The sequence below is a fragment of the Montipora capricornis genome, chromosome 2, assembly GCF_036669925.1.
Source record: "Montipora capricornis isolate CH-2021 chromosome 2, ASM3666992v2, whole genome shotgun sequence".
Classification (NCBI taxonomy): Eukaryota; Metazoa; Cnidaria; class Anthozoa; order Scleractinia; family Acroporidae; genus Montipora; species Montipora capricornis.
Window position 1 is genome coordinate 2348924 of NC_090884.1, and position 14882 is coordinate 2363805.

The 14882-nt window shown below is 37.3% G+C and overlaps 1 protein-coding gene across 1 annotated transcript in view; it reads right to left on the minus strand.

Annotated features, from left to right (window-relative positions):
* Positions 1–14882, minus strand: part of LOC138038429 (uncharacterized) — a 33769-nt gene that overhangs the window by 6766 nt on the left and 12121 nt on the right. The window contains exons 11-31 of the mRNA XM_068884289.1: positions 14776–14882; positions 14052–14290; positions 13392–13522; positions 12818–13119; positions 11961–12077; positions 10748–10855; positions 10313–10417; positions 9917–10054; positions 9118–9243; positions 8917–8991; positions 8525–8614; positions 7880–7966; positions 7440–7476; positions 6976–7070; positions 5610–5681; positions 4876–4977; positions 3814–3912; positions 3540–3674; positions 2826–2899; positions 1927–2016; positions 486–573 (exon numbers count right to left, since the gene is read on the minus strand). The exon at positions 14776–14882 is cut by the window's right edge and continues 254 nt beyond it. Of these exons, the coding sequence (XP_068740390.1) occupies positions 486–573; positions 1927–2016; positions 2826–2899; positions 3540–3674; positions 3814–3912; positions 4876–4977; positions 5610–5681; positions 6976–7070; positions 7440–7476; positions 7880–7966; positions 8525–8614; positions 8917–8991; positions 9118–9243; positions 9917–10054; positions 10313–10417; positions 10748–10855; positions 11961–12077; positions 12818–13119; positions 13392–13522; positions 14052–14290; positions 14776–14882 (2417 nt within the window). The remainder of the gene's footprint in view (positions 1–485; positions 574–1926; positions 2017–2825; positions 2900–3539; positions 3675–3813; positions 3913–4875; positions 4978–5609; positions 5682–6975; positions 7071–7439; positions 7477–7879; positions 7967–8524; positions 8615–8916; positions 8992–9117; positions 9244–9916; positions 10055–10312; positions 10418–10747; positions 10856–11960; positions 12078–12817; positions 13120–13391; positions 13523–14051; positions 14291–14775) is intronic.

Here is a 14882-nt window from a genome sequence, read left to right on the forward strand (position 1 = left end):
CATGAAGCGATTATGAACACTGCTACCTGACTTCACCGTGAACGGTATTCTAGTGTATCGCAGGGTTATCCCCAGCAGTATGTCACTGGCACTCTTTCATACGGTCACCTGGGTGGAGAGAGACAGAGTGGAGCTTGAACTTTCTTGTCCAAGGACACACCACAGTCACACAACCAGGCCTTTGGGGTGGAAGTTCAGGGAACTATCAAGCCTTTGAATTTCTTTACAACTCTCTCTGCCCCCGTGATTGAAAAGAACCTAGCTAATAAGCCCCATGTAATCTTTACAAAGTTTTACATTTTTAAACTAAAACACAAAGAGTATCTGGTTTATCGGGATTAAATTTTTATCGATATCTGATTATAAAATACTTTTTCAGTCTTTGTGGATTATTATTATAATTGAAATATGATGAGCTTATTATGATGCAGCAGAGTTTGCTTTGCTTGAGTTGAACTGATGATGAACTCTGGTACAAAGGATACTTCTTTCCCAGCAGCTGCTAGTAAATCAATCAGTCTGTCATTATACAACTCTAACATATAACAGTGAACTCTGAAGGAAAACTTGGAACTGTAGAAGTGTACAAAAAAGAAAACACAATGAATAATGGGTAAGAAAATAGATAAAAAAAGCAATGGAAAAATGGAAGCAACCATCAAAATATTTAGAGCGGACTATTTATGAAATATTCTTATTCATTTTGACTTGAGAATGACGTTATGTAAACGTCGAAACGTCGTCTAATTTTTTTGAAGTGTTTTTAAATCAAAATTTTTTATCGCTCAACTTTCTAGTCAAATGTTACAATAAGTCACTACTTATATCTCTACAGAAACCATTCCATTTGATTTTCAAATAGCACAGCTTTTTTTCCGTTTACTTAACAATTCTCAGTTTGCACCCACGTGATGAGACGGCCATGTTGGTGTGCAAAACAATAGAAATAGAAAACGGCCTCACGAGTTTTGCATAAGAATAAAGTCAAATTCCCAGAAGTCGTTTTACTGCATTGTTCTGTACACCAACATGGCAGCCGTGACGTCAGATGCAAACCATCCAATAAAAAGGTCAACACTCATTGCCATCCCTAAAACTGACATTTCCCTTTTTATTCAACTTACACGACGTACAATCTATTTCAAACTTCAAATCTACTTCAAAGAAACAAAAATTTTAAACATGCAGAGAAGATTCAGGTTAGGCGAGACAAAGAGTTGAACCCGGATGGATGGTTTCCCATCGCAGTTTCCGATATCCACTGGACTAACGAGACTAACTCCTGGGAGTTGGATTTTCTAGAGTTTGGAAATAGTGGTACCCAGCAAAACAAGTGAAAGCTAACCGTTTTGAAAGTGGTTTTTAGACCTAAATACTGCAGATCAGCGCGGCTTAGCTCAGAAACGCTATTTCTTGTTGAACTAAAGCCATATTTCGGCCTGTTTTCATTCCTTTTACAGGGGTAAGCTTGTCATATTAAGATGGAATATTGCGCCGTGTAATTCTTACGAAATGTCCAATGTCATTTTGAGGGATGGCCATGAGTGTTGACCCTATAAAAACGGAGCATGAGACTAATTAGCTCATTAATAAATGCTGAAGGCCTCACTGTGTCGCTTATTTGATTGCAATCGTGGCACTAAGAACTCTTGGGGCATCATCTATTTTTCATGGGAACCAAGCGTAGAGAACTCAAGATATGGATAAAAATCCTACATTTTTAACAGTCAAAAGTAGCACTCGAAGACATCATAAGTAAGAAAAGAACGCCTTTATTTTAGCGGATCAAAAAAACCCTGAGCCACGCCCCGGTCAGTCTCCTTCGGAGGGTAAATTTAAGATTTTCTTTGAGAAGGTGGCGCACCGGGCCAAAGCAGTCAAAAAAATGCCCCCGCTACTGCACTTTCACTTTTCCTTTAAACTTACGTTTGTTCGTCCATCAGTTTGTATATGGCTTCCATAGCTCGAGGAGCGATTCCGGGTGATTTGAGCTCTTTGTCGCCAATCATGGTATAAGTGAAAGGTATTAAGGAACACAAAACACACTGCTGTTTACAAAACAAATGAGATAAAGGAAAAAAAAACGCATGCCACAACGGCGACAATTTTGGAGTCTCTAAGCGGAGAAACTATAGCCTGCTTCGCTGGCGGGAGGCAATAACGAGCGGCAAAGCCGCGCGGAGAATGGGGAGGGGCGCTGTAAAATCGCTAATCACTACGCAGGCTAAAGAAACTACGGGTATTTAATTAATTCTTCGGGTATTAACTCGGGTGTACTCGGAAGACATTTGAGTGCTTTAAGCAGGAATTGGACTCTAGGACTTTCCAATGACAAATCAGTGAGGATGCTATACAACCGAGATACAGTAGACCTGGGGGAGATCGACTTCATTATTTAAACTAGATTCGGGTGACAATTATCCTGCTCGGCAATACTGATTTTCCTGAACGCGAGTATGGCTGCTGGTCACAAATAAGAAAATACTCCATATGTCACTTATGACACATCCCTCTCCGGTTTTTTAATGTCAATCGTATTCTAACTAACTTGCACTTACATAAGACAACCAATGAAGTTTTTATCAAAACAAAGTCAGCTGCAGCCTCTATTACATCTGTGGCCGGGAGACTCTCATCCACAGCTGTCAATAATTTTTTTCTTATCTCTCTTAGATAGTACGCGCACTATGATTGACATGTAGGGGGCCGCCTTCTAAAGTACGGCCCGCGCATAAATCAACGGGAAAAAAACACTGGGTCGATAACTTACAGTACAGACCTCGGACTCAGTAAAAACAGACATTGTCCAATCAGTTAAAGGATATGTTTTTCCTGATCCGGTTTGACCATAAGCAAAGATGCAGACATTGTAGCCATCAACTGCTGACTGGATAAGATTCTGTCAAAATTCAACAAATATCATGAAATTCTGTAAAACTGGTTTTCTCCATTGGTATGAACCAGTAAACACAATATCACCAACTGCACAATACTTGATGAGTGTTTTATTTGGGGATTAGACTGATTACAGAGCAGCAGATGTAAATGTGGCACTTCCTATCACATTCAAGAACTATTTCGTCAAACCTTTAAGGGGCTTACAATACAGTGCACTGATGGAAATTTGCTTGAAACAATCGATTGTTAATTTGGAGCGAAAAGCGTTTCAGCTTGCGTAAAATCCTTGAACAAGGAGGTTGAGAAAAGTCTAAATCAAAGCTGATCAGGACAAATCTTGTGGAAACAAACACCTTCCTTGACCAATGTGAATTAATAAACGTGAATAAAAAGCAGGAATTGTGTGCCACTACCAGATGATTTCTACTCAGGTTGTCAAAAAGGTCTGGCTCACCAACAACATTACATTCCAGGATTGCATTCAGCCTGAAGGCGACGATAAGTAAACAATATTATGAAGTTACATATAGTATGGTATGGTGTGGATTTCAAGTTCCCACTATCCAGGATTACATCTGTAACTCAATGCGGTTTTGAACAATCGGACCAAAAGAACTTTTAAGCTCTCAAGTACCACTCACATTTGTGTCTTCAAAAACCTTTTCCTGTCCGTGTTCAGGGGTGAAGACTTGATCATACTGGAAGTCTTTAGGGCCGCGATTAGTTTCCACAATAACTGTGTATTCATCTGGTGACTTAATACAAGAAAAGTTGCCCTACAAGGAGAATGAAATTAAAGCTAGTTTTTGCAACCCTCCAATAATTAACATCGGATCGACAGGCACTGTTTGTTCTCAATCCTGAATCTTGCTGGCTGTGTTTTGACACGAAATGCAATAAGCAAAATTATCTCACCCTCTCTTTTTCAGAGTTACTGAGTGGCCTTGCTCTGCAGTATACACGAATCTTGCCTTTCATATCCTCCACCATATTGTAGTACTTCTTCCGCAATATCTATCAGCGAAAAGGAAATTCTTTTACTTTCCCTCAGATTATAGAGTAGCTTGTTATAGCTTGTATCTCCAAGCATTTCCCCTATTGACTATGTTTACCACAGAAGACAGCACAACACGAACTTCAAGGCCCAATCTTTGGGAAAAGTGCATGGGTTCTTTTAATTATTTATTCGAGTTCTTCTACCAGGAAGCTCCACTCAGCGGGAAGTGGTTTTCTCGGTGGTCCTGCATCCGGATAGAGATGTTGGGTTTTGAGGAGAGGGGAAAACCAGAGAACCTGGAGAAAAACCTCTCAGAGCAGAGAAAAGAACCAACAACAAACAACTCAACCCACTCATGACCTTGCGTCAGTGAACCGAAGCAGGGCCACATTGGTGGGAGGCCAGTGCTATCACCACTGTACCATCCCTACTTCCCCTACAAAGTACATTCCACAGGGGTTATGAATGTTGGAGTGTTGTGAGGAGACGGGGACTATGGTGTATCGTCCCACAAGACTAGTAATTTCTTCCCAGTTACAACTAGACTCTAGGTGTTGATCTGGTTGGAGTCTGAAGCCATCACCTCTCCCACAATGGTGCGATGCTCAAACAACTAAGCTAACCCATCATTATGCTACAACATTTCTGTTTCTTTCTTCTACCACTTGTTATTATGACATTTTTAGTTCTTTCTTATAATTTTTTTTTTTCTGAGTCCTCCCCTCTCATAAGAGGGGGGAGGGGAGAGTGCATGGCTTCCATCAATTAGGGGCCCATGTTCAATTCTTGGACTTGGTGTCATGTGGGTTGAGTTTGTTTGTTGTCCGATTTGAAAAACTCTTCTCTCTTTCACTTTCTGGATAGATTGTCAAGTTAAATCACAAAAAGGATGAAAACTGTACACTTGAACGTTTTTTTACAGCATTTCTGTCTACTTCAACATAGATTTTTACATAGTCCCTCTTACTGTTATGACTTACTCTTTCACTGTTGTAGTTTTCAGAGAGAGATTTGTTTTCCTCTCTCAAGGATTTCACTTCTTTTGTAAGCTCTTCAACCTTCTCTTGAGCAGCAAGGCCTTCCTGTCAATGGAATGCCATGAATATCACAGATGAGTTACCAATAAAGTGGTACTATGATCAAAAAAGGACTTCCTTTTTATAGTCAGTTTTGAAAGTGAGTTTGCTTAACACTTGTCTGGCAAACATTTGAGCTTTGATTTTTATCCAAAGGCTGTTTACTTTGAGTGTAAGTTTTGGATTTCACGGTCCACCATTTAATTAATACTCATGTTTAAAACTGACCAAATAAACCTCAGAGGGTTGGATCTAGGGAAAAGTGACGTCATTCACTCAATAGCTTAAAATTTCAGCATGTATACACAGATTATTATGTATGCAAAACGCGAATCTAAAATCTGGAACCCCGAAACTCATGTGCTGCATGTTAATTCAGTCACGTACAAACGCATTGCAATCCAAAACTAGCGAGTCTTCGACGTCATTTTCCCTCGATCCAGCTCTCTCAAGATTTCAATGTTAGTAATGGTGGTCCATTAAATAGGAAAATTAAAAGGCTTAAAACTAGGGTCACTTATTGTTTAGTTAACCTACAAGTTTTGAAATACAAAGGAAAAAATATTGATCATAGTATCACTTTAAGTGAGAAGAAAAGATACGTGATTGGTACATTGATTGTCACAATAAATGTTTACCTGTGCAGCAGTCTCAAGTTTAGACAATATATCCTTGTCCTTTTTACTCTCAGAAATTAGAGCATCATGTTCCTGTCAGTGAAATAATATAATGTTAATAAACAGCACACTGAAAACATGTCTGTACATACTACTGTCTCACCCTCCCTAAAATAGGGACTTTAAGATAGTACATGACGGTAGACTGGGACGGTTAGATGAGTGTCATGTCACGCAAAATCCCCGTGACATTTGACCGTCGTGCTTCTAGGACGGTATGTTTTCACCGGGTGTCTCGTCGTGGAATCTATGGTGAAAACGGTAAGAATTCATCCTCAATTATTCGCACTATTTTAGTCTTTTCCTTTATTATGCATTGAAAACTGATCACCCAATGGGTTAAATGTGCATTTGGTTGTGTTTGTCTTGATTTATCCATCGCTGAAATGAAAAAAAATCTAGCAAAAATTCTGAGTTCATTCAAAGACATCACTCCATGACGCAGGTACTCATGTCCAATATACACAAATGGATACGATTTGTTTGTCAAACCGATGGTCCATTGGTACAAATGGCAGGATTGGTTTACACTCGCTAGAATCCAAGGAATCTAAACAAAATGGTTCAAATATTTCCCAGTAAGGATAAAGAGGATTCACTGATTCGTATTCATGGTATAAAATAAGAAATTCCGCCTCGCTAATTGAACCTTCTGCAAAAGAAATTACAAGATAATTTCTCGCTTCTTCAAAAGACATGTTTATTCCACCGTCCTACGGTCGTGTTGGCCGAATCTTAAATTTAAAATTTTCGCGCCTTTCTACCGTACTCGTCCAAAGTCTGCGGTATACGCATCCAACCGTCGCAGCCTACCGTTGTCCACTATCTTAAAGTCCCTAATGTAAGAGTTGGGTTTTAGGTATCACATGGGTCAATACAATAATACCAGTAAATTGAAAAAAAAAACCATTCAGGAAATACTTCATAGCATAGTGCCTGCAGAGGGAAGCACACAGAAACCAAGCAAGCCCTCCTTACTTATCAACTTCCTTGAGCATCAAAAACAAAAATAATAGGCCAGTTTCGTATTCTAACAGTTAATTTGGACCGAGCATGAAATGGACGCCAATGCAGGGGAATCTTTTCATGTACAAATGATTTCTCCTGCATTAGTCTCCATTTCATGCTAGATCCAGTCTAACAGTGAAAATACGAAAAAGGCCTAATCAGAAGCACATGAAATTGCCTGGGTTTTACACACCCATTTCTTCCTTGCTTGTAATTTTTATATAACTTGCTATTCAGATGCATACTTGTGGGACTGAGCAAAGTAAAGGCTAGTTGAATGGTAGGAAATTGTAAGAGAAAAAAAGCAAGAGATGTTAACCTTTTTAAGGTCTTTAAGCTCCTCCTCAGTTTTGCCCAAAGTTTCTTTCACTTTTTCAAACTTCTTTTTCTCCATCTCAAGATTCTTTTGCAAGTCTGTTTGAAAAAATATCCAGGTACTTGAGATATCTCTTGGCTGTATTAAAGCTACTGATTTGGCCTACAAATAAGTCAAGTTCTTTCTGTGTAACAAAAACAAAATGAGCTACAATGCCCATTCACTTGTTCCAACTGGCAATTCTGGTAGACATTTATTTTCAAAAGAACTTTTGACAGATGTGATAACAACTGTTACAGTGTGACAGTTAAGATGATGATGAAGGTAATGATGATGATGACGAGAACAGTGATGGCAATGTGAAAATTGATGAAGATAATGACATAAAGATGATGATGACTGTGTACACAATGGCATCAAACTGAGAATGTGATTCTGGTTCAAATTAAGTAAATTTATATTTAAACCTTTAAGTTGCTTTTCTTGTTTCTTTGATGCCGCTCTCTGTTGAAGAAAATCAGCAATCATGAATAAATATTCCACTAGAGAAAGAATCTTATTTCACAGTTGATTTAAAATCTCAGCTTGTAACATTCACAATTACCAGAAGGTAGAATCTCACACTAAACTGTGGTGTTTTAACAAATTAAAGAATGAGTGCACGCATGAAAAATCAACAAATATAGATTATGTTTTGACTGTTTGTGCAAACAGTGACATGCTTCAGGGAGTCTGATTGGTTATTGCCCATTATTTTTCAAGTATTAAACAGACACAGGCTGACTCCACTGTTGCTAATATTTGTCTTACCTTACTGTACAAAAACAAATACATTGTAAACATAGATTTTGCCGTTGGTTTATTCAAAATGTGAACATATATGCTTTTATATAATTTGTTTATGTACCTCTTCAGCAGATGGCCCTGCAGGCTTGGCTTTTGTTTGGGCTTCTTTCAGATCTTTTTCAAGCTGTTTGATTTTATTGTGATCCTCCTAAAACATAAAAATAATATTTATTATATAAATTAACTACATTTGAATTCCAGTTAAATTGCCACTAAACCTTTAAAACGCATTTGAGAAAAGACAAATTTCAGTGGCATTAAAAGCATACTTTGCGTTTCCTCCTTGATGTTTACATGAATTTTCAAAAGGTCTTACAAGTGACATACAGTTGAGATAATCATTAGACTGTGTCCAATGACACTATAAAACTATAATGTATCATTCAAGGCAAAGTGGAAGGCAACCATGGAAGGGGAAGACCCAGAAAAGCATGGCAATCAGACACTGAGCAATGGCTGGGATGCAGTTTGCATCAGGCATCCCAACTGGCACAGAATCGGGATCAATGGCGTATATCCGTGAATGCCACAGCAGCTCATCTTGAGCCACCTCACTAAAGAGGGAGAGATTCCAATGACACAGCAAGTAAGGAGCATAGGCTTATCCCCGAGATAATGTCACAAAGTGTTTTGTATCTTATATTTTAAAACTGCTGATTACTGGCTTAGTTATGAACCAAATGCCTACTAAATTTGCAAAGTTCACCTGTGTAGCCTTCTTCAGAGCCTCAACCTGACCCTGAAGTTTTTCTTTTTCCTTCTGCACTTTTTCCAAATCAGCAGCTGCTTTTGGATCCTTGAATTGAAAAACAAAAACAAAAAACAGAAAATAAATAAAATAAATGATTAAATAACAAAAACAAATTAATGAACTGGATAAAACATCAAGTGGTAACCTAAAATGATTTCCCATTGCTTAAAAGGTAGAATGCACTTTTTCACAGGTTCATGCTCAATTTTTTTAACATTTAAAACTTAGGCTTATTCAAGTTAATGGAAGCAGTTAAAAAGTACTCCAACCTGAAGAAACTTTAAGCATTTTTTTTTAAGAAACTCTATGAAATCCAAATAAGTATTAAATAGCCAGGAAGTCAGTACCTTTCTTTTATTTCCCATTCCAGTATCAATCTTGGAATCTTGAGGTTTCACTCCATTGGCTTCAAGTTCCTTTATCTGCATAAAGATGGGATATTCATAGATCAGTGGTGGGATAAATTGACAAACACTTTAAAATGAACATAACAAGGTGCTTCAGGTAAAAAAACCCTGGTAGAACTACAAACAGAAATGCAAGCACACCCTCTTCTGAAGGGCTTGTATCTTCTTGTTGCTTTCTTCTACTTGCTTTTTAGACTTTGCTTCTGCCTTGTCTTTTACATCTTTAAGCTCCTTTACCCTCTCAGAACGCATCTTTGCATTAGCATCCTGAGGCACAAAAGAATGGATACAACAACAGACAGTGACATTAAAAGTAAAACACAACCATCTGGCAATGCTCTGAGTTTAACCAGAAGCTAAAATCTTTATTTTACCATAGAGAGAGGAATGCAACACTTCTCTTGGGGCACAGAGACCTTTGAGGCTAACAAAGCAGATGCTGCATCCTTGAGAAGTTAAATCTGTGCCTGAAAGATTGATTTTTATTCCTGCATATCTCACTCACTCATCTATCATACTAACTGGAGACTCTATCATCACATGGATCAGAGAAAAGTGCAAAGAGATGCCCAAGTCCCTCAGAAACAAACCAGACACTTTTAGTGCTGAACTACATATGCATGTCATGTACCAAGAAATGAGCTTCACTCACTTTTGCTTCAGTACATTTCTGAAAGTTGAATTAAGTAACATAAATAATAAACACAGACTGCTCTTTGTTATTTTGCCACTTGTTCCAACAAAGGGAAAGCAACTTCATGTATTGTTCTTTCTTATCACAAAAATTAATCCCATAAAAAAAAAATCAAAAATTATAATAATCTCTCCATTTTCTTGCCTCAAAATAAGCACAAAACAAGCACACTTAGTTAGCTATATAAAAAAACAGTAACAGTCTGTTGATTATTTTTGTAATTTTGAAGTGTTAACATGTACCAACCTGCAACTCCTTCTCTATATGTTTAAGTTGTTCAATATTTTTGCTTAGGGTGTCCACTTTTGCTGTAAGAGTTGTGACAGATGCTTTGAGTGTCAAGCTCTCCTTTACTGCAGCAGCTTTGTCTTTTTCAAGAGCCGCCTGGACAAAATACATCAATAAATTAATTAATTAAAATGTGGAAATTAATTAACCACTTTAGGTATCCAATTTTTATTCTGTTGTGATTATTGATCAAATTTGAATCAGAACGACTCCAGTGAAGCCATGTCACAGTTTAACTTTAACAGGGTAAAAGAGATTGGGTGACTGGCAATCACATGACTGCCACAATAATTAATGCTGGTGTTAGTTTCTCTTTTTGATCACTCCATGCCAAGTGGCCTTCATTTTACTAACCATTTTCTCCTTGTATGCACCAATTTCTTTAGCTGTGTCAATGGGAACATTTTCTAACAACTTCTTTTCCAGTTCTTCTATCCTCTTCTTTGCTTCAGCCAGAGCCTAAAGGAAATTTGAATGAAAATCAATATTATTAAGAATACCTATACAGGAAAAGGGAAGAGGGGATGGGGCTGAATTTGTAGAAAGCCCTCCATGTTCCTGTTCTCCAGACTGCAGCTAAGCAATGAGTCGCTGTTGTCCTGTATTCCATAAAGGCAAGAATGGGATAGATAAGGTACGTATTAAAATACCTTATCATGCTAGAAATGGAAACTAATTCTGTCATTGTTTTAAACGACCAACTACTGTAGCAACAAAAAAAAAGAAGCTGATTACCATTGTTAAGATAATTATTACTTTACTTATTAAAGTGATAAAACACATGAGCACCTCTTCTTTGTTCTTAATGTCTGTTTCAAAAATTTCCTTTGTTGATGCTAGCTGTGCTTTTAAATCATCAACTTCTCCTGATGACCCTTCTTGCAGACTTGCAAGTTCCTGAAAACAATATTAGTGGATTGATTTGGGTTGTAATATATACTTATTAGGTACGTATAAATTGCATGATTTTTCTAGTGCAATATGGAATAAATAAGCATATGGAACAAAATTGCATGAACCCATAGGGCGAGTGCAATTCGTAGTCTTTGAAAAAATTTACAAGTGCTTATTCAGTCCAAATTGCACAAGAAAAATCATATGATTACTTATTAATAATATACATGAAAAAATTTCAAGATGGTTATTAAAGGAGAAGCAAAGCACACATACAGTGTATCTCACAATCACAGAAAAATTGTGTCGTGAATTGTGTCATTTGATTGGCTAACAATACAAAAATTTCACCTTTATTGCACTAACTTCAACTTTCTGCACTAATTTCACTTTTCTGCACTCTAATAATTAGAGCGACATGCTCTCAGCCAATCAACATGCTGAAATTTTTTCATGTATTATTATTATTATTATTATTATTATTATTATTATTATTATTTAGGTAACAAACTTGATCCCACCAGTGTGACAGCCAACTGTCAAAAAACAGAACAGCTGATTCCAATAGATTTCGTGCTTCGTGGTGCATCCCTGATACATTGTTGAAGTATTAGCCAATACCATTGGACAGGTGTTGTATTGTACTTAATGGTGACATGTCAACCGATATGTTGGACGCCTTGGTGGGATCAGAGTCATTAATTATCAATACCACTATTTGCAATAAAAACAACAATAAAATATCTGTGTTCCATGTAGACTCATAGTACAACACCTTATCAGTCATTAATAATTACATAGGTGATTTTGAGGAAGCAGTGAATTATTTTAATTCAATGCTTTCTCAAAATCACCTACATCCAGCTAGCATGCTCACCACAAAGTGGCAAGTTGCAGGTAGGTAGGATCACGATAATTCTCTAACTCACCTTACCAGAGTGGGCTGATTTATAATTTCAAAGCTCCCACCAAAATTTTCTGACTCACATTGCTGGCAAAATTTTGATGGCTAACATTTCAGAGTACTGCATCTCATGATGGATTAAATACAGCCTACAATCTTGAAACACCTAGCAAGGACTTCTAATCTTTCTTTTACAAAACTGACCTTCTTGAGAGCTTCTATTTTTTCAACTTGAGCTAGATTTGTAGCCTTTTCCTGCTCCAAGTCACTATTTGTTTTGGTGAGTTCCTTCTCCAATTCAGAGACCCTGCTTGTTATCTCCTGTGAAAAAATATTATTTAATCAATTTCTACAAACATTACTTGAGAAGAGACACAAGTTTCGGGAAATCAGACTCGGTTTTGTAACCTCAAGTTTTGGGATTCCAGGCTTGGCTCTTAACCAGAGAGTTGATTTTCGAACTAAGACAAGAAACTTTGCAGAATTTCTTCCCTCCCTGCCCAAGGGACATCGACATCCACGACAGGAGAAAGGGTGTACAGTCAGTGGTTCAATGCTTTTGAAACCAGAATAAGCTCTGGGAGCTTCTGTGTAAATTGTTTTCCTGATGCAACATCTGTGTAAATAGTCCTTCTAGTTCTTTGTGAAAAAAGGAAAATACTTATGCCCTTCCCATTTTGTTGTTACTTTGTCACAAGCTCTTAAACAGCTTGCAATGCACCAAATTCAATCTTGACTTGACATAATTGGGCCATCTGTTGCACCCTCAAAAGCCCAACATTGTTTTTTTTTTTTTTTTTTTTTTTTTTGGGGGGGGGGGGGGGGGGTTTGAAGGAGTGGGTGCTTGAGACTAAAAGAATGAATTCAAGTCCTAACACTTGAGATCAAGATTGTAGTTCTGCATCTTGAAACTGAAAAGGGTAATATGCCCTCCAGCTCAATGTCAATCGACTAAATCTAGCAATAAAAATTATTAAAAGTAGACAGGCAAATTTAATCTCAGTTTCTTGAAATAGTTGTTAGGATAACATATACTGTAAGACAATAACAGCAAGCCTCACCTCTAGATCCTGTCCATCACTTGAAAAAGTAGTTGTGGACACAGGAGCTCCATCTCCTATTTCATCCAGCTCATTGCGAAGAGCTTCATTTTCTTTCTCCAGATCACTGACCTTATCTGTAAGCTCACAATTTCTTTCTGTCAGTTCATCGTTGATTTTCTCCTTATCCCACACTTTCTCTTCAAGAGCTTCTTTCTCTTTTGTTAATTTTTCTACAGAAATTTCCAGCTCATCTCTGGCAGTTTCCAGTTGGTTGATCCTGTCCTCAAGCTCTTCAACTTTATTACTGTCATCAACAACTCCTAAAAAATTAAAATACTTATTACTAAACTTGTTGTAAAAAAAGCAAACAAAACCATTTTTGCCCTTTGCTTCCATCTGCTAACACAGCCAGGAAAACACGGCTCTGCTCTGAGTTCTCAAAGCGAAAAAGATGTGCTTCTACATTATGTCAAAATTTTGAGGGCAATGAGCTGCAAAAGACATTGTCAGTCAAAGAAAGACATGACAAAATTTTAATACAGAATCCTAAACCTTCAAAACAGCTTTAAAACGCCAATTCCTGTAATCTCACCTGAAGTTGCAATAGTTTCAGGAACTGTCCCTTCCTTTAGCATTGTCATAACAGCAATTGTATTTTCAGCCTTTTTCAGTTTCTCATCTTCCTGTTTTAGCTTTTCTACCATAGCTTGGACTTCTTCACTCCTTAAATTAAATCACATTTATTCCCTTAAAAATAATAACAATTATTATTGAACCTTACTGGTACCAAGAAATGGGTCATGGTTGATTTTTTATTAAAGACCTTATTAATAATATTTTTTCCTCCAAGATTAATAAAACTTGAGCAAGTTTACTACACATACCGTTTACTCTGGCAGACTTAAATATAAAGTTAATTAATTACAGCTTTACAGGGTCCTTGCCGTTGCCAGTATTGTAATCTTTGGTTGTGAGATCAGGGTGGTGGTACATGTATGGTGGAGTGCATGTCATCCAATCTCAGTCAGTCCCAGTAGTACACAAGGTAGTTTAAAACTCCCATCATGAACAACAAAGTAATGTTTGAACACATCAGAAGTTTCTTTCATAAAGTTATTGATAAAGGATCAAATGAAAAATTATTGGGAAAAATGTTTTCATAGGCATGGGAAAAATATCAACCCAACTGAATTCCTGGGACCGAACTCTTGGCCTTCATGAAACCTTGATTTAAAGCTACATCACTGCAAACCTATCGTCATTCGTGGGTTCCTCTCCTTCGTGCTCCTGACGATACTGTTCCTTCCATTTCTCAAGCTCCTGTTTCATTCTGTTTTGCTCATCTAGTAAAGACTGCTTCTCTGCTTCGGCAGCTTTCAGTTTTTCATCTGTTTCATTGTTGTCTATCTGCCCTGCAGCTGCTGTTGCAACCAACAAACCTTGAAGCTGTTCACGGAGTGATGTGCACTGTTGCCTTGTTTCACGCAGTTCCTAAAGTACATGTACAATAAGGAAATAACCAAATCACTTGTCTCAGTTGGGCCACTTAAAAATTAATGAGGAATTTGAAACAGTAACTTGACAAGTAACATGACACTGCCAAGTTACTCAAAGCAATTTTCTTTAAATTTTGATGAATTAGTTGATGTCCCTCACATGTTCTACCAACGTGTCAGAGATAACATGTCATGTTGGTCTGACAGAAACCACAGCATCCTCTGTTTAAATTAACAATGCATTTTATCTTTCTTTTTGAAGGTGAAAAGAATCACCTCAATCTTGTCCAGTTTCCTGCTTACAGTTAAAGTTTTATTACTTTTTGTTCACATGTTATAGCACTTGTCAAGCTTGTTCTGTGTTCCAGCTCAATCAAACAAAAAGGTAGTTTAAAAAAAGCTGGCTTCTTATAATTATAGGACATTTAAAAATATTGTACTGGTATACAAGGAGACAATTTTTTCTCTATTTTTACAAACCTGTTTATTTTCAGTGGCTTGTTTCTCAAATCTTGTCTTCTCTTTGCTAAGATGGCTAATTTCCCCCTCAAGAGTTAAAATACGTTCTTTTTCTTTCTCCAGCTCCT